The sequence below is a fragment of the Seriola dumerili genome, unplaced genomic scaffold, assembly GCF_002260705.1.
Source record: "Seriola dumerili isolate Sdu_G_001 unplaced genomic scaffold, Sdu_1.0 BDQW01000321.1, whole genome shotgun sequence".
NCBI lineage: Eukaryota > Metazoa > Chordata > Actinopteri > Carangiformes > Carangidae > Seriola > Seriola dumerili.
In genome coordinates this window covers 4,375,418-4,397,460 of record NW_019174576.1, presented here as the reverse complement: position 1 = coordinate 4,397,460, position 22,043 = coordinate 4,375,418, and the positions used below count along the sequence as shown (strand labels likewise).

The 22,043-nt window shown below is 41.1% G+C and overlaps 1 protein-coding gene across 1 annotated transcript; it reads right to left on the bottom strand.

The window, feature by feature from the left end:
- Positions 1 to 11,493: 11,493 nt before the first annotated feature.
- hapln4 (hyaluronan and proteoglycan link protein 4) lies at positions 11,494 to 21,663 on the bottom strand. Its single transcript, XM_022759309.1, has 7 exons — positions 21,556 to 21,663; positions 19,970 to 20,102; positions 16,266 to 16,455; positions 15,766 to 15,938; positions 15,468 to 15,583; positions 14,920 to 15,106; positions 11,494 to 12,784 (listed from the first exon to the last, which is right to left on the bottom strand). Exons 1-7 carry the CDS (start codon positions 21,556 to 21,558, stop codon positions 12,396 to 12,398), a joined length of 1,191 nt encoding a protein of 396 aa, XP_022615030.1. The 5' UTR covers positions 21,559 to 21,663; the 3' UTR covers positions 11,494 to 12,395.
- Positions 21,664 to 22,043: the final 380 nt, after the last annotated feature.

Sequence of the window (22,043 nt, the reverse complement as noted above, 5' to 3'; positions counted from 1 at the left end):
TGAACATGTTAATAATTGCAGCATTTGAGCCGATAAACACACTGTTTAATCCATTCCATGCACGTAAGCGTATGTGTTTTCGATTTTGGGAAGGCTAAGAGGAAAGACAGAACTCTCCAAACCCTTTAAATGCAGAGTATCGCTCTCGTTATTTCCCTGTGTACACCACTGTCATGTTGAGAAATCCAAAGCTTAACATGCCTGCCGTGCCTATAGTTAATGCTTGTTAAGATATAATTGGCCAGGGGACAATTATGGATCAATCGATTGATGTTTCAGGAAGACAGCAAAGTTTAAAAAAAAAAAAAAAAAATCATTATATATATATATAAGATGAGTGGGTTTTTAAGAGCTCTCCCTGCCCTGTTCATTTATTGTCAAGGGCAATAAGTGACGGGTGACTGTGTGTACAACGTGTGAGAGAGAGCATGTCTCCCTGTGTGTGAGTCCATCTGCAAACAGTGTGACAGAAAGCTGAGGATCTCTGTTTCCTACATGTACTGTAACAGCTGGGCCCACGACCGTACACCTGAGGCGCGTAAACGCAGCTCTCATCAGCAATGACAACCTGATGAGAGTGGTAGAGGCCGTTGTCCTCAGTCGCACACAGACAGACTATTGATTTCACGATTAGGCTGTCTGTCTTGGGTTCCTATTAAGTCTGTCGATGGCATTGACGGCACAATAATGTCGACTGACCGCTGGATGTTTTTTCTAAATGGAAAACAGACTAGCATTGTTCGCTGCACTCCTCTGTGTCCCTGAGAGCTAGCAAGTTGTGTTCTCGTGTAGCTCACATATTTTCTCTGCATCATGTGCATCCTTGTCTTGTTTTTGTACTCTTATCTTCATCTCTTCGAAACTTTGAAAACTTTTCCTCCTGCAGGACTGCTGCATTGCTTCTTAACTGTTCAATATCTAATGCATAGGTACACCCCTAGTGGTATTTGTATGACATTACGTCTCTGTCTGATATTTAGTTGGGACAATTTGTCATCGTCAAGAGAATGGCTGTATTCTGTTGGGATGGATGGATGGATGAAAGGAGACATGTTACAGTGAGAGAGTGAGTAATGAATGACAACGCGGAGCAGAAACCAATGACAAACACTCCTTTTCTCCTCTGTGATGTAAATACTTTTCATTTTTTTTCTAAATCCATTAAACTCTGGGTGTGTTTGTTGCTTAGCCTATCTGGACCATATTCATACAGCAAAACCCATCTCCCTCTTTCTGTTCCTCCCTCCTGCTCACACACACACACACACACACATACACACACACAGAGACTGCTGTTTTAAACTGCTGCATCAGGGAAACGCAGACGCTCTAGTCAACACACACTCTGCAGGAGAGCTGGAAAGCGAGGTGATAGTTAACCATACAGACAAACATCACTTCTTTGGCTCTGTCCCCTGCGCAACACTCCAGTTTGTGGCAAGCTGTGTGTTCACATCGACTGTGAGCACAGACACAATGTAACTGCAACTGAGCCGGTCTACAGCCGTGTGAATGTGGTCCACGACTATTTATCCACATTTATTGATGTATGTTCTTATTAATTCCAGTCCTGTCATTGTATTATATTCTTTACAAGACAAATGATCATTAAAGGAAACCCTTGTTTAGATCCGTTATCTGGCTTGACTGGAGTGGTTATTACTTCATTTAGTTCATTTAAAGCCAGTTATGTGTTTTTAAAGCTGCCGTAGTCTCTTTTAAGAGGATTCAATATAATATTTAATATTGATTGAATTCAAATGGTACTTTTCTTAAGTTCTTCAACAAAACACGAGTGATAGTAGTCAAATTATACAGTAAAAGCTAAAACCAGATAAATGAGATAAAGAAATGGGTTAAAACATTACATTAAATTGTCCTGGAGATTAGATAAGATTATACAAGTCAGTCAAAAGCCAGTTTAGTTTAGCATGAAAACTGGAAATGGGGAAACTGCTAGCCGGGGTCAAGCCTGTTCAATCTTTTCTGTGTAAAAATGAAAATTTTGCAACAATTCAGGACCAACTGCCAGGAAACCAGCGGAGAGTCCAGGAAGTTTCTGGTCCCAGCCAAGCAATAGACCAAGACCACATGACATGTAAGTGTTGGCAAGAAAGTAAAAATGTCAAACTATTCTTTTAATGAATGATTATTAATAGTTAGCTGTGTCACAAGATAGATAGATAGATAGATAGATAGCATTCACATATTTTACAATCTTACTCGAGGCTACAGATATCCTGACTGAGGTTGAATGTCTATGAAAGTATGAGATATGTTGATCTGACTCTTCAAAAAACGAAGAAAAAAAAAAAAAACCTTGAAAGTTTCCAAACCCATTAAACACACTGATCAAAGTTTTAAAACCAGAGCAACTAGAAGGTCTAGCACTTCAAATGATTATGTGCTGAAAAAGAAACACACTGATGTAGCCAAGGGCAGTGTTCTTCAGTTCCACACATCAATTTGTATAGAATGATCGTATCGACCCAATTGTCAAGAGTTTGTTACTTGCTCCTGAAAAGCCAATGCAAAAAAAAAAAAAAAAGACTTGTTTTCTCTGTGTCCTCTCTTTGCTATCATCGTGTTCCTCTGGTACATGAGAGATTCAGTTATGCCCTAAGCTGCTGATGTTTTTCACCGGAGAACAATCTGCGCTTCTCTGACCCTCATGTGCTGAAGAGGTGTATCTCCAAATCTCTTTGGATTAGGCTGAAACATTTTTCTCTTCTGCCAGGATATCAATAAAACTAATACAATTTTGCTCCCATTTTTTTTTTTATATTCCACCTCTCCGGCTGCATACAGGTGAAGCAACGGAGCAGGTCGCCAAGGGCAAATCTCTCAGCGGCACAAGTGGAAAAGAGTAGGAGGAAGAGAGGGAGAGGAAGGAGGAGACAGACAAGTGAGGGGGAGAAAGGAGGGAAGAGGGCGAAAGTGGAAGGAGAAAGAAAGAGAGATTTTGTTTTGGCAGCAAACAGTTAGTGAATACGCCTGCTGTTGTCTGGTGTAACCTCAGAGACCTTGAGTTCACCTGAGCTTCCTCTGATCAGGTGAATGTGAGAGTCCTTTCGTATCAGTGGATGGTTTCATTGCCTCGCAGCATTGTCTCCTGTAAAAACACAACCTCCTCTCTCTCTCTCTCTCTCTCTCTCCCTCTCTCTCGCTCTCTCTCTCTGTCGTTCTCCCTGACTCGTTCTCTTCGTTCCTTTCATCTCCTTTTGATATGTGACTCACTCATTTCATTATTATTCAGAAACACCGGAAGAAGCCACAGTGCCGGGTTCTGTTTTCCGTCGACAATCAATCACACTGAATATAGCATCTCTTTCACATCCTCCTCCTCTGTTCTGGCTGGCTGAGTGATGTTTTTCGCTCAACTCGGTGAATTCCAAGGACAGTGCTCATTAAGGCTGCTTGCCGGGGAGTTTCTCTTAAATTCACAGCTGAAAATGACCTTCAGCTCTCCTCTGTCTCTGTGCAGCAGCAAGAGATTTGTTACAGCCACTCGCAGTGGCACTCCAAACAATCACTAACGTAATGTCCTGAGCCCTGAAAATGTTTGGCTCTGAGGACCAGTGTCCGTGAAGCTTACAAAAACACACTCAAGCATCCCATAACTTTCTAATGATAACAAATGAAAAGACTTGAAAACGTACTATTGATAGTCCAGATTTGTCCTGATTCTTGTACAACAACTTGGCTTTGAGATGAGCAGATAAATTAAAGGCGTGAAAAGACTGCTCATCATAACCTTGTTCTTGGGTCGATATCAGGCTCATCTGGCAGGCATCGCGAATCGATTTGGATCTCTGGCATTATCCTGCATTATCTCCTAATGACGCTGCCAAAGTTCAAGAAGATTATGAAAAGCAACAAGGGGTTTAGCATCATCTCAGGCCTGACAGTCTCCTACGCATCCTCGAAGCTGCTCTGCCTCTTTTCCTTCCAGAATTACTGTCTGTATTTATCTCACACATAAACATAAGAGGCCGGAGGCGAAAGCACACTAGTTTTTTTCTCTTTCTCCACACACACACCAAGCTGCTTATCCAAATCAAAAAAGGATTAATATGCATCGTAACCCCATTTATCTTTCTCATCTTTATTGCAGCCAGGTTGTTGAATAGCTTCACCCATGAATCTGCATTCACACCCGTCCTAATTATGGCTGCAGATGGCGGCGCGTCGGCTCACTAACATCTTCTTCTGCAGTCGTGTCTGTCTGTCTGTGTGTGTGTGTGTGTGTGTGTGTGTGTGCGTGTGTGTGCATGTGTGTGCGTGTGTGTGCATGATTCAGAACTGAGGAGCAAAGCCAGCAAAAACATCAGTGTGAGCCAGGTCTTGCATACACCGTCGCCCTCGCATTCTGCTCTGCCAGCTGTGTGTACACTGTGCAGTGTTTTGTTATATGACCCTGACTGACACTCTGGAAATCTGGCTTCATCAAGCTACTTTTAGCTCATCCCTCAACAGCGCTGGAAAGTGTTGAAGTACATTTACTCAAGTACTTTACTTCAGTATTCCCATTTTATGCTGCTCACCGAAACACGACATATTAAAGAGAAATATTGTACTTTTTTTGCAATATTTACTCGTACCTCATTTACTCAGACAAGTGGCCAACACACATGGGCTTATAAGACACAGAAAATACAGCTGCAGTGGTGAAACATTTGTCCAACACAAACATAAAGTCATACATGTAACATTTCGTGCAAACAAAATAATGCCCCAAAAAAACAGTCACTCCAAAAACATAGCTTTAAGTTGAACCGGGTGAAACAAATGAAAGATATTTTAGTAAAAAGAGGAGTAGTATAATACCTGAAATGGACTTTGTCTTCAGGCTCACAGAAATCAGCAAATTGTGAACACTGAAATTTCATCATCAAGTTGATATGGTGAACTGTTATTACTGAATTAATACTGAATTGTTAGAAAGCAGCTCAGTTTCTGATGAATGTAAATCCAACATTCATTCTCTTTTTGTTCTGTTTTTGGTCTCTACCAACTTCTGAGGGAAATATCTATTACAGCCGCTTAGGTAAAACTTTAAACGTAGGACTATTACTTGTAACGGAGTAGATTTGCACTGCTGTATTGGCACTTTATCAGTCATTTCGATGAACAGTATAATAACTAGGCTACCTCTCATTTTAATTTTCACTTTGAATGATAATGAGGTATATACTTTTTAATAGCATTATTAATAATTTTAAAAACAGCTTGGATTATGCATTTATGAGGGCATGGAGAGAAAAGATGAATGAATGAAAACATGAAAAGTGCAGTGACTTTTCATGTCAACTCCACAGGAAGCAAGCGAATGAATTATTTTTCCCGCAGTGACACTGGAGGGCACTTAAAAACTGCAGCCACTGTGCCCAAAACAGGATAATATGAACAATGACATTTTACAGAATTAGACAATTACAGTTTAAGATATGAGCTATTGACAAGAAAATAGATTGAACTCAATTGACCTGCTGAAGCCCAGCCTGAACTCAAACCTCCCTCTATGGATTTAAACTGGGTGCAGGCATCAAGGGAGCTTGCTGTAGAGGCAATTAGGTTTTGCGTCTTTGCCACAGACAGACGACCTCTCATTCTGTAATATTGTTCTGAAGGCTGAACTTGCGCCGCCACAAATGGAGACTGGAATTATCAGCACCACTTCAGCCAGAGTTTTGAAGTTGAGGAACTTTCTCGCACTATCTCAAATTTCTCACAGAAGTCGGCGAGGATCTCTGAATGTGGAATTTCCCAATCCAACAAGCACTCGCTTCACCGAGAGGAAATCCCGCAGCAAGCTCTCCTTCTGCACCAAGGGCGTGACTGCAGCTCTCTGTGTAGTGGTCACAGATTTGCTCCAAGGCCTTCTGTCAGTAACATGCTGTCAGCACCCGGACAGTAAGACGGGTTGCTCCGGGGGGAATTTAGTTAACGCCACGTTAAAAAAAAATTCAGTCAATGACTAAAAAAAACCCTCAGATCTGAGTAGTTCTTCCTCCACTGTCTCTCCACAACTGGATTTTCACATCTTAAAAGAAGAAAGGTGAGGAAACCTGCTTTATTCTGCTCTCAACTACTTGCTACTTACAGGCTACTTCCTGTGCTCGCACGTGAGGTTATGCGTGGAGGAAATGGCAGTGCAGTGTGGTAGTTCTAATGAACTTATGAAATATTAAATCAGAAAGATGTGTGATGTAGCCGCTAGACAGGTAGTGACTGTATCTACACACCAACACACAAATGTCTGAACAGTTTTTAAGGTCATAAGTTTAGGTTCTAATGGCGGATTCCTCAGGGACGATACTCTAAGTTCCTTAGAAGATAAAAGTGCGCGCAGGCCATGGAGTGAATTGTAGGCGTTGCGAGGGTAGGTTTTGTGACCAAGGTGAGATAAGGTTCAGTAGTTTGTTTACTTCAGGAGCCACTCAATTCCTTCCCTCCCCTTCAGGACCACAATAGCTCACTGGCCAGCCAATCTCTGCTTGCTGATATCCTGCATTCCCCTGCACTCTGCATTCCAGCCATTTTTCTCCCTTTCCCCACTTTTTCCTCTTATCTTTCCGCCTTCACTTTATTCCCTCAAACTCCTTTCTGCCACCTATCTCTCTTCCACACTTCTTATTCTCTCTGTTGCTTTCCCTGCCTGGCTTTCACTCTGTCCTTCCCTGTGACTTTGTGTTTCTGCTGAGGCTGTCTGCTTTCCTTCATCTCTTCCTAACAGACACACAAACACAGCCATCCATCTATCCATCCACACACACACACACACATAGATTCACAACCCCATTCCCACACAAATGGCTTGAACTGTTTCATTAACCTCCCACTATTCTCTTTCGACCCATTCCGGGATTGTTGAAAGTGCCCGGCGAGTAAACCAGCGTGACTCACTCTTGATGTGGTGAGTGTGACAGCTCGCTACCAAAGAGGAGAGCTAATGGAAAGAATGGAGGTTGGACTGTGGTAAAACTAAAACCCACTTTTCTTTAGAGGCATCTATAGATGACTGGGCAAACTCTCTCCCATTCATTAGACACAGTGCACTCCATTAGATGGTTAACATTTTCAATTAACTCGGCACTGCTGCCTGTTTAATCTGCCCCTCACTCTGGGGGAAACCTTTCACAATTTGGCCAATTACCCATCTCCACAAACCGACTGCTTTCAATGCATTATATGTATCAGTAGCAGCATGCTTCAGCCAAATTACACACAGAATGCATAAGGCATTAAGGGAGATCGTTTAGGGAGATGGGGTAATTTAAGAAGCTATTTCCCAAGGGCTAATGTTGTATGGATATGGTGCCTGTTTGTGTGTTCAATCATAACAATGTTGATGTCTGATGCACAATAAAACTTAATTCCTGTGGGGATAATCTACAAGCACTGCATTGCTCCTGCCTTAGACTGAAATGTACACCGTCAACAAATGAATCATGTCCTCAGACGTTTGTAGAGAGCGATGCGGGGAAGCATTTCTCCAGTTTCCACATCTTGATAAAGACATCCTTTGTTTCAATATTATGAGTCAGTGAAAAAGATTTGCAATAATGAGGTTACAAGTTTTACTTTTCTTATATTTAACTACTCTTACTGTTGACATTAGTGGGGTTATTTACATTTTTCAGTGTGCCTGTGGTTTAATGTATATTGTGAAAACAGCAAATGGCAAGCAAGGCAGCAAATGAAAATCTCACACGTCAGAGTCCCATCAGAAGACAAAATCCAGCTTTTGCAATGGCAAAATATTTCCTGGGACCACACTACTGTGCTTTCAAGGCACAGAGAAAGGGAACTGCTATAAATGAGGTGGCAAACTGGAATAATAGCTTTGCAAACGGAAAGCAATTTAGAAACAAATAAACAAAGAGCTATAGTTGTCATATCTTTTCTTAGGGAGTAAGTTTAATTCATTGTGATAAGTGTTGTTTGGGTCTAATATACTCAAAAGTGTGTGGATTTTGCTCAGCTTTTATTTTCATTCAGTATGAAATGCAGGAAAAGAGCAAGTCACAATGTGGCAACGGGGTAGACCACAAGATGGTGCTGATATGGAGAACAAAAGCAAGGACCAATAGAAACACAGGTGCTACAGATGATAGTCTGATTACTGACTGATACAATAAACCTACTGGATGCTTTTTGCATGTTTATAAAAATATGTATAAAGAAGTTTCTTATCCATCACATCTGCCTGCGCCTGGTGAAAGCCTGAGCTGAAACAACACTGGGCTTTGACTCTCTTGAATAATGCTGCCTGAATAAAGATAAAGAAGAGTCTCTGTTCAGTTTTCCAGTTAGTTCAGTTCAATAACCACAAATTTATAACAGCTGAGATCTTTCTTCATTTGTGATGAAGACCTTACCAAACCAGTATTTTCTCTTTATTCCTTTGGATTTTGGTCTTTATTGACACAGAGCCAAATATCGATCTCACGTTTGTGAAAAAAAACTTCATAGTTCATAGTCAGATGTGTTCTTTACTTTCCTTTGTCCAGTAAACATTAAACATTGAACATTAAAGGCACTGGACAACCACACAGGTGTTTTCACTTATTGCCTGATGAGACGTCTGGTAAGGTCGGGGGTGGTTGAAGGCATGCTGGAGATTTCATGCGCTAATTTTGACACAATTTAACACAAATGTCTTATAGGATGAAGGATGAGATGATGACAATTTATGTCCAAAGTTCAAAGGTCAACTTCACCATGACATCATCATGTTTTGCAAAAAAATAAATAAATAAAAATTATTCAGTGCTGTAACTCAGGAAGAGAGACCATATTTCCTGCAACTTGGCTGGTTGGTGGAGTCAAAGAACTGCCAGGTGGTAATTCTAACCTTCATAAGATTAAAGGCCCACACAGGTGTTTGCACTTATTGTCTGATTAGACTTCTGCTCACGTTCATGTTAGACAGAACAGTACTGGGAATGATATAGGATCCATCTACTAATATACCTTTTTCTTTCACAGGCTGTGCCCGGGGTATTCACCATCCTTACTCACTGAAATAGCCCGTTGGGGTAGTCAAAAGGAATGGAGCCAGCATTGCTGTAACCACAAGTTGGAACCTGTGATTTTCTTGATATAACAAGTGAAGATGTCTGCTGTGACAAGTGTCTATAAGGACAGTAAAAGTATAATTTGTCCGACTGACAGGTGAAAGAAAAACTACTGGGAGAATCAGTGAAATGTCAGTCAGTCTGTTTGTAGTGCCTTTAAATCCATTTCCACTGCTACATTTGACTGGTATTAATCCTATTTCAATCTATCTCTTATGTCACCTTTCCGTGACTTGTTCCCCTTCTTTCTGCTTCTACGTCAGGCGTGTTCACGAGCCCTGACCTCTGTCACAGGCTGATAAATGACAGCCAAGTCAGAGCCAGCGTCATCCCACCCCTTTGAATTTATAGTGTGGCCGTACTCTGCTGTTATAGTGTCACCTGATTTCATTTCATTCTCAGAAAAGAAAGGTGATGAGAAGAACTGATGAAATGAAAACAGTGCTGTCATCTTCTAAGCAAACTAGTTGTAACAGTTTCAGTCACTTTCCTGCAGTGTGTCACCATCTTCTACCTGACTGTCTTTTTCTCTCTGTCCTTACATTGAGTGGTATCTTTTCACTCAATAAAGTGTGAAGTGTGAAGGAACTTTAACCAGTACCTGTCAACTGAGCTCATCTTCTGTGGAATGTGTTGGTTTCTTTGAGCACTCAGTTGATCCAACATGTAGCTACTATTAGTGTTATTATTCTTGTTAACAAAAGCATACTGCATACAGATCCATCTCTTTGCTTGCCAAAGAGCTGGCAGTCAAATCGGAAGTACTGGATGCTATTTATGATGACCTTGCTCTTACATAAGATGGAGTTGCTTGCTAAATGCCATGCAAAGTGAATATCAAATGGGTTACCATCACAATCCAGAGCACATAAAAAACATCTAAATTACTTCGGCACTGAAATCCGGGATACATAATTCTCCATAAATTATAAATGTCATAGTGCATCAAGCAGGACTTTGCTTATTAATTTAGTGGCTCTGACTCTAAATTCACACAGTAGCAGAGACTAATGGGGTTGGTGAGAGTACTCAGCGAATCATTAAAATCATCAACTTTGATCATCCAGGTCATTTCAGAGGTTCTTTTTCTCTTTGGAAAAAAAAAAAAAAAAACAGCACAAACCTGTCAATACGCTGCAAACTGATGTGATTTTTTTTTGTTTACAGCTCAAGTTCGTTACTCACAGCAATTATTTCATGATGTTGGACTTGCCATGAACTTGACTTTAATTACATTCTGTTAGTTGCTATGACGATAACATGGTTTGTTCTGCTGTGTTGGCGCAACACCAACTCACTCCCACTCAGGTTCTCTCACTGGCAAACACTGGGACACATGAGGCAGAGTGGAGCACATATACTCCAGAACGACACATTGATCGCTTATCAACTGTGACTCCTACACACATAATTGATTTAGAACTGTTAGTATAAAATATGATGAGCTTTAGGTCGAGGCTCTATGGGTGGCAATGTCATTTACTGGTCTGCCACTCAGTTGGTCCCCCACTTTGATCCAGACTGAAACATCTCAACAACTTTTGGATGGATTGCCTTTAAAGTTTGTACAGATATTCACGGTCCCCTGAGGAAGAAGCTGACTGACTTTGGTGATGCCTTGGATTTTCCTCAAGTGCCATTATGAGGTTCACATTTTTGTTTTTTAGTGAAATGTCTCAACGACTTCTGAATGGATTTACATAAAATTTGGTACCGATCTTCATGGTTCCCAGAGGATTTATATCCCACTGACTTTGGTGTGACCATGACTTTTCCTTTTGTACCACCGTGATACTGATATTGTGTAATTTTGAGTGAAATGTCTCAACAATGATTTTATGGGTTGCCATGAGCTTTGGTACATACATCCATATTACCCTTCAAGATAATTTGTAATAATTTTGTTGATCCCTTAACTTTTAAGCAGGCACCATTATCAAGTCACAATTAACTTTATTACTACTTATTTAAGTTTATGATTAAATACAAAACAGATGACATACCCATCAGCCTCAGCTGTACTTTGTGTTTAGTGCTAGTTTAGTACTTAGTAAGTTTTGCTATTGCTACATAGCCAGCACTAGTATTAAACAGCTGTTTACTAACCAGTCTAAAAGAAACGTCGCAAATGTTGTCATTTTCCGACAGGGGCTAACTGTAGCCCTCAATCTGCTCTGAAGAAGTAGTGCTGCTCACCCACAACCACCACCACTCGCTCCCAGCAGGAAATCACATTGTGCAGCAGAGAAAACGTACAAATAGCACCTTTAAACTGATGGAAGCAGTGCAGCATTTATTATATTCTTCCTCTCATTTAATCAGGTTTTTCCTTTAACGCCGATTTGTATTTTGATACAGAAAAAAAAAATGCACCCAAACACGTGTTGTTCAAACCAACAATTTCAAGACTTTTATTTTTCTCAGAACAGTTATCCATTTTGTAGTGGCAAACATACTCTGTAATAAAGCTATGTGCATGTAACATTTATAGTGCAATTGGTGGCCCAGATAGCTTAGAAGTGCACTATGTGAGGTAAATAGCAATTATTGTAGCTGTGTATTTCTGCTAATTCAGCCTCAGTGGCTACTCTCAGCCAAACTATTCATGCTCACTAAAGTCTAAGCTAAGATGCTATCATAAAATAAAGCTCTAAAGTGCAAATATTTGTAGAGCAAGTAAAATATTTACTACTTGGCCTGTTCAGCTCTGATAATGAGATTGCCAGGTCTTAGTTAATGAGAAAAATGACTCACATTGTGCCAGAGGGTTGCTAACCAAGCATGGCACCCGGTTACAGGCAATTACACTTTGTACAATCAAAACTTACAGGGCATCTTGGATTTTTTCCATACAGTGAGGCAGATCATGCTGTCTCACCCAGTAATGAATGCTTTCACCCTGGCACTGGCATTCTGGCTCAGACTGGGGCTTAGTGCTCAGGAGCCACAGTGGGGGCCAAAAATGTGCTCCACATACACGCAAACAAGGATGTTCATGGCAGACTCTCTGATCTGATGTGTGCCTGAGTGATGATCAAGCTGCTGTTTAATCTCACAGTTTTCCAGCGACAGATGTGCTTACATACTCACTCCTTAAGATGATTGACTGACTTTAGACGAAAGGAAAATCACCCTAATAAAGATGTCACCCTTAATTTTACACAGCCTCACTTCTCTCTGGCAAATCTGCAAATGAGTACATCTCGTCTGTGAGTGTTTTACTTTAAAAGCGATGAATGGAGTCTGGCTGCTAGGCGACAGTTGTTGCAGTCAAATCTAAAATTGCATCCCCCTCTTGCTCTCAGTCTTTCTGCTTTAAATCACCCTTGTAGCATTCATGGGGATGCTGTTGCTGCTCTTCCTCCTTGTCAAACTATCTTTAGGGCTTTTTGTCGTTTCAGCACCTGCTCTTTCATCCTTGGTCTTGCGGAAACAGTAGACCCCATAGAGGCGGAATTTTTTATCAGGAAAGCCCAAGTGTCGGACGCCTGGCTGGGATCCTCCACAGCGAGAACGTGGGTTGACTATGGGGTAACGGATGCTGCCGTCCTCCAGCCAACCGGCTTCACAGCGGTCCAGAAGCTGGAACTTCCATGCTGCATAGAGCTGACCCACTTTGGCCACCACAGAATCATCTCGAATGCAAGCCTTCATTGCCTCCCCATAGTTCACCTTCTTAAAACGTTTGAGGAAGTACACTTTGCCTAGGGGAATATTGAGGGAGAGGAGAGGATGTTTGTTATAAGAACATGTGAAAAGGTGAAGAGAAACAGAGCAAGTGCATTGTTCAGAGAGAGAGAGATATGAGTGAGAGAGCGAAGCCCCAGAGACGAGCTGAGCCCTGAGGGTAGATATTCTCAGTTTTCCTGGCCTCTCTGCCTGATTGTGTTCAGAATATCAACTCATTCAAACAACTGTCTGGGCAGCTGTTCAAAATCAAAGGCAATACTCTGTCAGCGGGCAGCACTCTAACTCAACATTACTCTTAAAACGCTTCCATTTTTACTTTCATCTCACCTTAGGGAGACTTTTCACCCGGCAATAATAAAGAAATGGGTGTCCTGATTGGTTGAATTGTTTTGGTGTACTGAGCCACATCACAAGGTAGCTTCCCCTACGAAAGAAGCACAGGAGAAAGAACCAAACCAAGAATTCTCCGAACAGCTACTGCTATCATGAAAATCATGTCGCAACCTCAGCTTTGCACTTGGCTCAGCTATTGATTTTATGCTTGTTTATGTGACTGGTGGCTATTAGAGAGGCAGAATATTGTCTCATATTTCCCCAGGGGACATTCAGTAAATACCTTCCAGCTGGACGGAGAAACAGTATCGGTCACGACCACTGCTGAAACCTCCTGCCCACAACAGACTGTCCACAATAATTAACACACAAGGGAAGCCATGAGCAATCATTTAAGGTTTCTGTCACATTACCTATTTCTCACTGAGGAAAGGAATCGTTTCTTTGTCACAGTTTGGGCTGTCCCGAAACGGTTTTGCCATTCAAATAAAGAGCATTATATTTTATCTAACTACTTTTTAGAATGCATGAGAAGTTTTTAATTCTCTTTCAAACTTCAAAGAGGTGCATGCAGGCTTGAAGCCATGCTTTTCCAAACTGAATTTTTAAAATTCCCTGTCAACCAATGATACAGTATGCTTCTCTAATGTGGTAAATGTCTTAAAGAAGTAGGAAATATGCTTGTTTCCTTTCTTGCCAAGAGTTGGATAATATGGTTAACTCCACTGTCAGCTAAATATGAAGCTACAGCCAGCAGCCAGTTAGCTTAGCTCAGCACAAAGACTGGAAGAAGAGGAAAAGAGCTATCCTGGCTTCATTTGAAGCTAAGAAAATCCACCTACTTGCAATTCTAAAGCTCATTAATTAACATGTTACATCTGATTTGTTTAACCTCTACAAAAACTTATGAAAACGACAGGTCTGTACTATTTCTTGGCTGGGACAACTGCCTTCCTATCTCTGTTGTTTGCCTGTTTCTGAGAAAGAAATAGTTTGGTCACCTGTAAAAGAACAAATTCTAAAATTTTTACACCTCAGTTTTTGCACAGATTAAACAAATGTGTTTTTGAGTGAGATTTGGAGGTGGATTTTTAAAATTTTGCATAGAACCAGGCTAGCTGTTTCCCCCTGTTTCAGGTTGCTAAGCTAACCGAATGCTAACTAAAAAGACTATTAAAGACTAGCTATCGTACAGACATGAGATTGGTACTAATTTTCTCATCTAACTCTCAGCATAAAAGTAAATAAGCCCAAATCAACAAACTATTCCTTTAATAACCAATGTTGACTTGTTTCAACTGCCCAGAAACTACACATAAGTTTAATGCTACAAAAAACTAATCCAGCCTCCCACTTTCCAAAGTTTGTTTGAGCTTATGAACCTGGAGGTGGCATGTATGACGGAGACACTCACAGACTCTCTGAGGGAATATGATGTAAATCAAAGAACTTGGAGATGAAAGGCATTGCTCGGCACCCAGCGGACACTGTGGCCCAAGCAGGGCTGAATCAACACAGCTTGATCTAAATCCAATGGCCTTAGGCCTGTGAGATCACAGGCAGAGATTAGAGACATGGGCCTCATTTCCCCCACGGTCCAACACTCATGATACATCCTCTTTCTATACAGTATCACAACAATCCAGCTCCGCTCGTGTCTTGTTCCCTTCCAATCTTGAGCCACAGATGCTGGATACTGGGCAGGATATCGGCATTCAGGAGTATGATCGTGTATGAAAGTGTTTTGATCTTCAGATACACACATGCATGAGCACAAAACTGCAGCCGCCAACCTACATAACTCTCTGATTCTCACCATTGAGCTTGGAAGTGAAACAGAAAGCGTCATAACGCTCATCTTCCTTATGCCTGTAGCCATAGTTACGAACACCAGCAGGGGTGTCCTTGCGGCCACACTGGTCTCTGGGATGAGAGATAGGGTACTGGACTGAGCCGTCCTCCAGCCATCCAGCATTACACCAGTCTAGTCCTTCCAGCCAGGCCTGTGGAAAGAGATAATGTAGGTTGATGAGTTATTGTGAAGGATTAAACACATTATTAAGAGGAGAGAAAATGTGGTTTATCACCTCTGACATAACTCCATAACACTCTTCTATAATGTGTAGGGATTTTAAAAGTCTGACGACAGACCTGCAGTAAGTTTTCTGGTCACATGCATATTCTTAATTTCAGAGTTGCTGCTGCTCCAAGGCTGTTGTATAAGGGTTGTAGCCTGTCAGTGCATCATTACATCTAAATATAGGCCTATAAATTAATGTACTTGTAGTGATCAGAGACCTCCACCCTACCCTTTTTCTTTCTGCCTTGAACATGACAGACTGTCCGTTTGAGGTGTGAATGTACCTTATGCAGTTGAGAGTGGGAGGCCAGGATGGCGTCCTGCTGTTTGCAGGCATCCTCAGCCTGGTGGTAGTTGAGCTTATAGCGCCCCTCACGGGGGTAGTAGGGAAACACCACACCTACAGTTGACAGAAACAAGTTTGCTGTTGAATGTGAGGCTGTAAAATTATGAATTTCATGTAAATCTCATCTGAAGTGAAACATTTTTTGACCAACACTTTGGACAATAGCGAGTACAATTGAATATTAGATATACTGTATCATAGCCTTGACAAAATCCCAGATGGACCTAATTCCTGACCTTCTAGGTCAAGGTTGACAAATCCAGTATCATCTTCCATGTCATCGGTGACTTCACACTCATAGCGTCCATAGTCCTCCAGTGTGACATTTTGGATGATCACTGAGGCGTCACCAGGGCCCGCCTGCTCCAAAAACACACGACCTCTGTACCCTCCAAATACACGCTGCTGCCTGTAGAGATTTCACAAAAAATGTACTTTCCTTAAAAGCTGCTAAAAACACAATTAGCAAGAAATTGTTCAAACGTAGATTTCTAGTAGGATACCTCTCTGAATAGCTTGTAAAAAGAGTGTTTTCTATGAGTGGGCTCATAAAAATACTTACTCCATAGAAACATGATTTGTGATAATATAATGTATTATCGTAGTAAAAGGAACTCAATCAGTCAAATCATCATACAGCATTGTTGGTTTGAACCCTACAACTGATGAACAGGAAAATTTAACCAAAACAATAGGTACAGATTGAATGAGTGAAAAATGCAGATGCAGAATTTACCTTCCGAGCGCCACAAAGACATCCTCAAACTGCAGTGCATCTGTCACTTTGGTCCATTTAATCCGGATGCGGGCAGGGTCCGTGTCTTCTGGCTCGTGATGGAATCTGCAGGGCAGAGTGATGGAGCCACCACGATGTGTCATCACTTTACCAGGAGCTGTCTGCACAATGACCGCTCCGGTGTCGTCCTCTGTGGGAAGGTAGAAGACAAAACTAGGCAGGATTATCAAAATAATGCATATGATGATTGATGTTTGTAACTTGTCATTAGGGTTCAAATTACGAGGGGAAATGGGGGGGGGGCTTAAGACTTGGACCCAGAAACAGTTTGAACATTTATATATCCTTCTCACCTGGAATTGTAAACATTACAATATATTTCCCATATTCATGCATGGAAGAGTCATGTTATATGATTTCAGACACCCCTAAAGTGGACCATACCATTTCTTATTGACCTTGATTGAACATCTCATCTGCCTGCCTCACTCCCATCCATGGCTCACATCCTTAAAACTCTGCCACGTGCGTCGCACAGACAGGTAAATGTAAGTAGCAGTAGCTAACTGTCTAGCTTGTTTTGTTTCTGTTACTATCTTCTAAGTGTCTGAATTAGACTTGTGTCAAGTATCTACAGATGAACGCTACTGTTAGTTTCTAACTCTTGCCTTAAGTTACACTTTAGCTAACTAATTTTAGCTGGCTGACTGCACACCCTTTCATTTTCAGTGTTGACTTGGCATTTCACAATGAATATAAAATGTCATATATTATCAAATTTTAGCAAACACTGGTGCTCAGTCATGAGAAGTGAGACAATGGTGGACTGGCTGTTGTACAGATATGTTTTAACATCAATACAGAGTTTATTATTCAATTTTATTAGTCTTTGTGTGACTGTGGTGGTTTAGCTACTATTATAATAGACACTCTTTTCACCCTTAACTACAATTTTGAGGTACTTGGACTTGTGTTTCCATTTTACGCTATATATATTTCAGGGGGAAATATTGTTCTTATTACTGGATTTATTCAACAGTTTTAGTTAAACAAGCAAGATACTGTAAGAACCGTAACATTCAGTTCACTGAAGCACGTGCCTGCACTGTACTGGGTTTGCTTTTGCCCTGGAAAAAAGGTTCATCCCCCAATTGTCATTGTAGAATTTGCACACTTGTCATTGATACAGTACTGCTCTCATGACCAGATATCTATATTTTGAATAGTGCAACTTGGTTAAATTAGGGGTAAATATTCATAAAAGTGCTGCATAAAAGTGAATGCCTAAGGAATTCCCCATTACCATTCAAATATGCACAGTTAAATCCTTTCAGTGCTGTTTGCAATCAACCTTGACACTGCCAATATCTGTTATTCATATTCTAATCATAAAATTCAATCTTTGATTCTCTTTGTGAGGGATATCATAGCACAATGCCTGCAAAATTGAATCAGCGTCGGCTAATAAAGCCTGAGCTGTTTACTAGTTCAGTCACATTACAGTTTCAACATTCAGCATATCAATAGTGGTAAACATTTTTTTATGAAAGGGTCCAGTGTGCAGTGTAGTCTCTCTTCTGCCCGGATCTGTCAACAGTTTACCCACTCCAAAATTTTAACCTCAGCCTCTGCCAAGAGCAAGTCACCAAAATCATCCAAGACTAATGGTAAGCACGGACCTCACCATCCAAATGGGCAATAACAAGATCTAGTTTGCATTTCTGGCAGACAATTGTTCAGACGCTGTTTGAGTTTGTACGTGTGTGTGTGAGTACCTAGGCAACCAAAGAGTACGCACATGACAAGTGAGGTGTAAACATTTAAAACATTTAATGAGCGGCTGCAAAAGGTTTTCTGCTATGTTGTGACCAGATAAAGACACCTACAATTATCCATGCCAGCCAGCAATTAGTCCTGTCACTGCTTACTGCTCGCTGCAAAGTTGTTTATCACCAGCAGCCATGAAAGCATGAAGTTGTGTTTGATCAAAACTTTAAGCACATTATTTCCCAACACTGAGGGCTAGGCTGCAACACACTGATGTAAAGACAAAGAACACCATGTTACCATTTGATTAAGGAGACAGCAGTTTACAGACTGCTGTTAATAACTGATGGTGTTTGCAGATGGGGAGGGCTTATGCCCCTGTCGCTGCACTAATGACTGCTACTAGTTAGTAAGTGCATGCGGGAAGGGCTGGGAATCTGAAGACCTCTACATGCATTACACTGCCCTGGTTTGTCAGAGAAGTTCACACAAACCCGCTGTACGCTATCTGCACAGCACAAAACAGCTGACAGACAAAGTTACCAACTAACTGAAGGGTTAGATGAGACTAACAGTGAGAAAAGGAGAGTAAATATTGGACAGGTGGCTCGAAGCACAACTGCAACTGGATGATTTTGCTGCTCTCTGCCTGTTTAAATAGTCAATTGTTTTCTAACATGTTTGCCACAACTTATGAAGCAATAATATGCCAGAGGTTCGTGTCTGCCAGCTCACTGTGGAGTTCCTCTGCCCCCAAGTACAATTTAATTGAGTTTTTTTTTTTTTAGGTACTTTCCATCTTATGCTGCTTCATTTATGCCACTAATTCTCGAAAGGTTCAGAGAGAAATATCATACCCTTTATTCAACCACATTTATGCAGTGGCTCTAGTTTCTACTTACTTTGCTTAATATGCAAAGCAGCAAAGTTTGATTGTCAAGATTTTACATACAAAACATAAACAGCATCTAATCTATAATGTTGCTATTACATTACTCAAAAAAGTAAATCAGCTGCATCTTTAAATGACCGCTGCACATTAATGCAGTAGTAATAATTATTCAGCGACGCATCGTATGCAGTCTTAACACTCGACGTTATGAGTACTTTTACTTTTGAAATTTTGATTTTGAAGCTATATTTTGCACATACTATGTCTGTACTTTTAATTAAGTAAAAAGATTGAATGTAAGATGTAATGAATCATTTTGACTTTTTTGGTAATGCTGCTTTTAATCAAGTAAAGGAGTATAGGATATAAATATTGTGCCACCGACTGCAGCAAAAATAAATCTACAGAATCTCCTCTGAGCAGTTTTGTTTGGACAATACCAGGCAGGCGGGAGGAGGAATGCAGTCATTTGAGAATATCTTCTAATACAAGAAAAGCTGTATTTTTGTTCACTTCTGCTTTGTAGATAACATAGGCAGCCAGCTCTCATGCAGTTGATTATTTTAATCCCTGATGATATCAGTTTTCTTAGCAAATAAATAAATGGAATTTATCGCAGTCCTCAGATGAATAGTTTGGAGCAGTGTTATTAATGGCTTTGATAACTTGTTAACCTGAATTCGCGGGAAGATTCTTAGTGATAAACCAAGAAAATGAGTAAGGTCAAGTGTACTTCTACAGCCCAGTATCACATACAGTGTCTCAGTAACCCCTTCAAAATACTGCATTAAAACCTGCGAGTATTCCAAAACTGCTTTTCTCCATTAAGTCTTTAATGTGGAACCCAGGAGAAGATTTAACGAGTGCTATACAATATCAGTCTATAAGTGACAACATGTTATTAAAACTGCACCATTCAGCCACCTCACTACTGTGGGGGAAGTGTCTCTGCAGAAAGTGTATGCACCCTAAATAAATCTGGGCCCATTTCAGCTATGCATATTATGAGCGCTGTAAGAAATATGGAAGAATAAAATGCCCTTACCAAGAACATGCACCACTTTTCTCCTTCCTTTTTCTATGTCAGCGGGGAGGGAAGTCACTGATAGGGCAGAGGTCAGGATGAAAACCACAAAGGACATTTTCCCAAAGGCCATAGGCTCAGACCATTTTGAGAACTGCAGGAAAGAACACAACAGAGAAACAGGAGCATCACACTCTCACCTGAGGTGGAGAAACCTGAACAAATAGCACCCTAATATTCCAGGGGCACAATGTAGACCTAAAAATATATTGGTGAAAAGAAGCAGAAATAGGACAACAGCATGACATCCTGGTATTCACTCCAAAGAGTTGATAGCAGTGGAAACTTTGGTATGAAAGTGGGACCTACTGTACAGACACGGCGATGGAGTAGAAATTAGCAGTAGACTATAACCGCACATTTCCCTTGCACCCCGGGTAAAATCCTTCAGTCATGCTCAAACCTCCAAACATCATACCAGAGAACTCAACCTAAAGTGTTTAAATGTTGAGTATCACAGCTGGTCAGCGAGTTAGGGAAGAGGCAACAGACAACTTTCACAAAACAAGAAAATAAGGTTACTGTGTTTTGGTTTGAGAGTCATGCTCTAAAATAGCTTAGCACTCTGCTACACTCTCTAGCTTTAACCTGCCAGCTCTGTAGCTCACTGCCACAATATGAAAAAAAGAGATAGTCCTGACAGGATAGTCAAAACTTAAAGCTTGTTTGGCACTTTTTTTATCCTCAGTGCCAAGTGCTAGCTGAAGGAACAGCAAGTATTTGGAAAGTTTTGAGGGAGGAAGACATGTTTCAGTAGAGGCCAATGGTAAATGGAGAAATATGTGGAGGCTAGTATGACAGTAAAATCTGTGCTTTCTGTACATAGTACACATATATAATAGAGAAGGGCAGGAAAAGGCTACAACGCATTTTAAAACTGTCAGTGTGGTCCAAAGGTCTGACAAGTGGTGTTAGACTTTTGGACTCTTGAACAATCTCCTCTGGCAGTGACCAATAATGGACCAGCTCCTTCTGGAAAGTTTCTGCTTCTTATTCTGATGAAGTGCTCATTATCTTTGTGCCCTCTCTAGATTAAGGATGAGCTTGTAGTGGATGCACAGATCACTACAGTGAGTGGCTTGTGTATTTTGACCCAATATACTGTATGTGACACCAGTGGTGATGGTGCATAATGGATTGTAAAGGAGGTAGCCCTCTGCAGAGTACAAACCTTCAACACATGCTCAGATACACAGGTTTGTCTTTTACTGCATTGTGGATGGAATAACATCATCATAACAAAGGAGTCAGGTGGGTATTCTGCCACTGTATGCACTGCTAGAGGTCTGCATCGTCAGTGCCACCTGTGAAAAATCACCTCCTATGAAACAGCACTGCTGCAGTACATAACATCTGAATATGAAGACAGGCCCCAGTGAAGCAGAGTTACTAAAGCAGCTACTTCACATGCACATTGCACACTAAAAACAGCCCTGCTGCTGCATCATTTTTCTCAAGGTTAGTCCAGTGGTCATCCCTGCAGTTCTCATGCAGCAAAGAGAACTGCAGAGCAGATCCGCACTATTTGAGCACAGAAGTGAACTTACCATGGCTATCACAACAGGATTAATGCCTGGATGAAGCAGATGTGCCGCTGTGCGCCGTTTAACTCCTCAGCCAGGCTAAATGTTGTTCTGCAGCAGCACTCACCTCTCTCCTCCTCTCTCCCTCCCTCTCTCTATCTCTCTCTCTCTCTCTCTCTCTCTCACTCCTCTCTGTTTATAGTCCCATCGCTGATCTCTCGCACTGCAGGGGAACCACCGGTGTTTGTGGGTCCCGCAGTCCTCCAGTGACGCAGCACACACTTGATTGTGCAGACTGCGTGGATAAGTCAATCACAGCAATGATTTCACACTGATTAAATGTTTGTGAATGTCTTTACTGTGTGTTATTGAAGCCCATTAGTGTGACACTTATTGGTTTGAGTGTCACACTTTGTTTCAGTTAATGCAGTGAAATCTCATTAACTTTCAGAGAGAACATTGTTGCTATTAAAGGCCAATGGAGGCTGTTTGTGTCGATATTATGAATGCAG

Excerpts from the sequence above, each read along its gene's own strand:
- hapln4 (XM_022759309.1), bottom strand. Across the intron at positions 16,456-19,969 it reads AAAAGTGGTGCATGTTCTTG|AGGACGACACCGGAGCGGTC; the intron begins GTAAGGGCATTT and ends ACCTTCCCACAG. Across the intron at positions 15,939-16,265 it reads GTCTTTGTGGCGCTCGGAAG|GCAGCAGCGTGTATTTGGAG; the intron begins GTAAATTCTGCA and ends AAATCTCTACAG.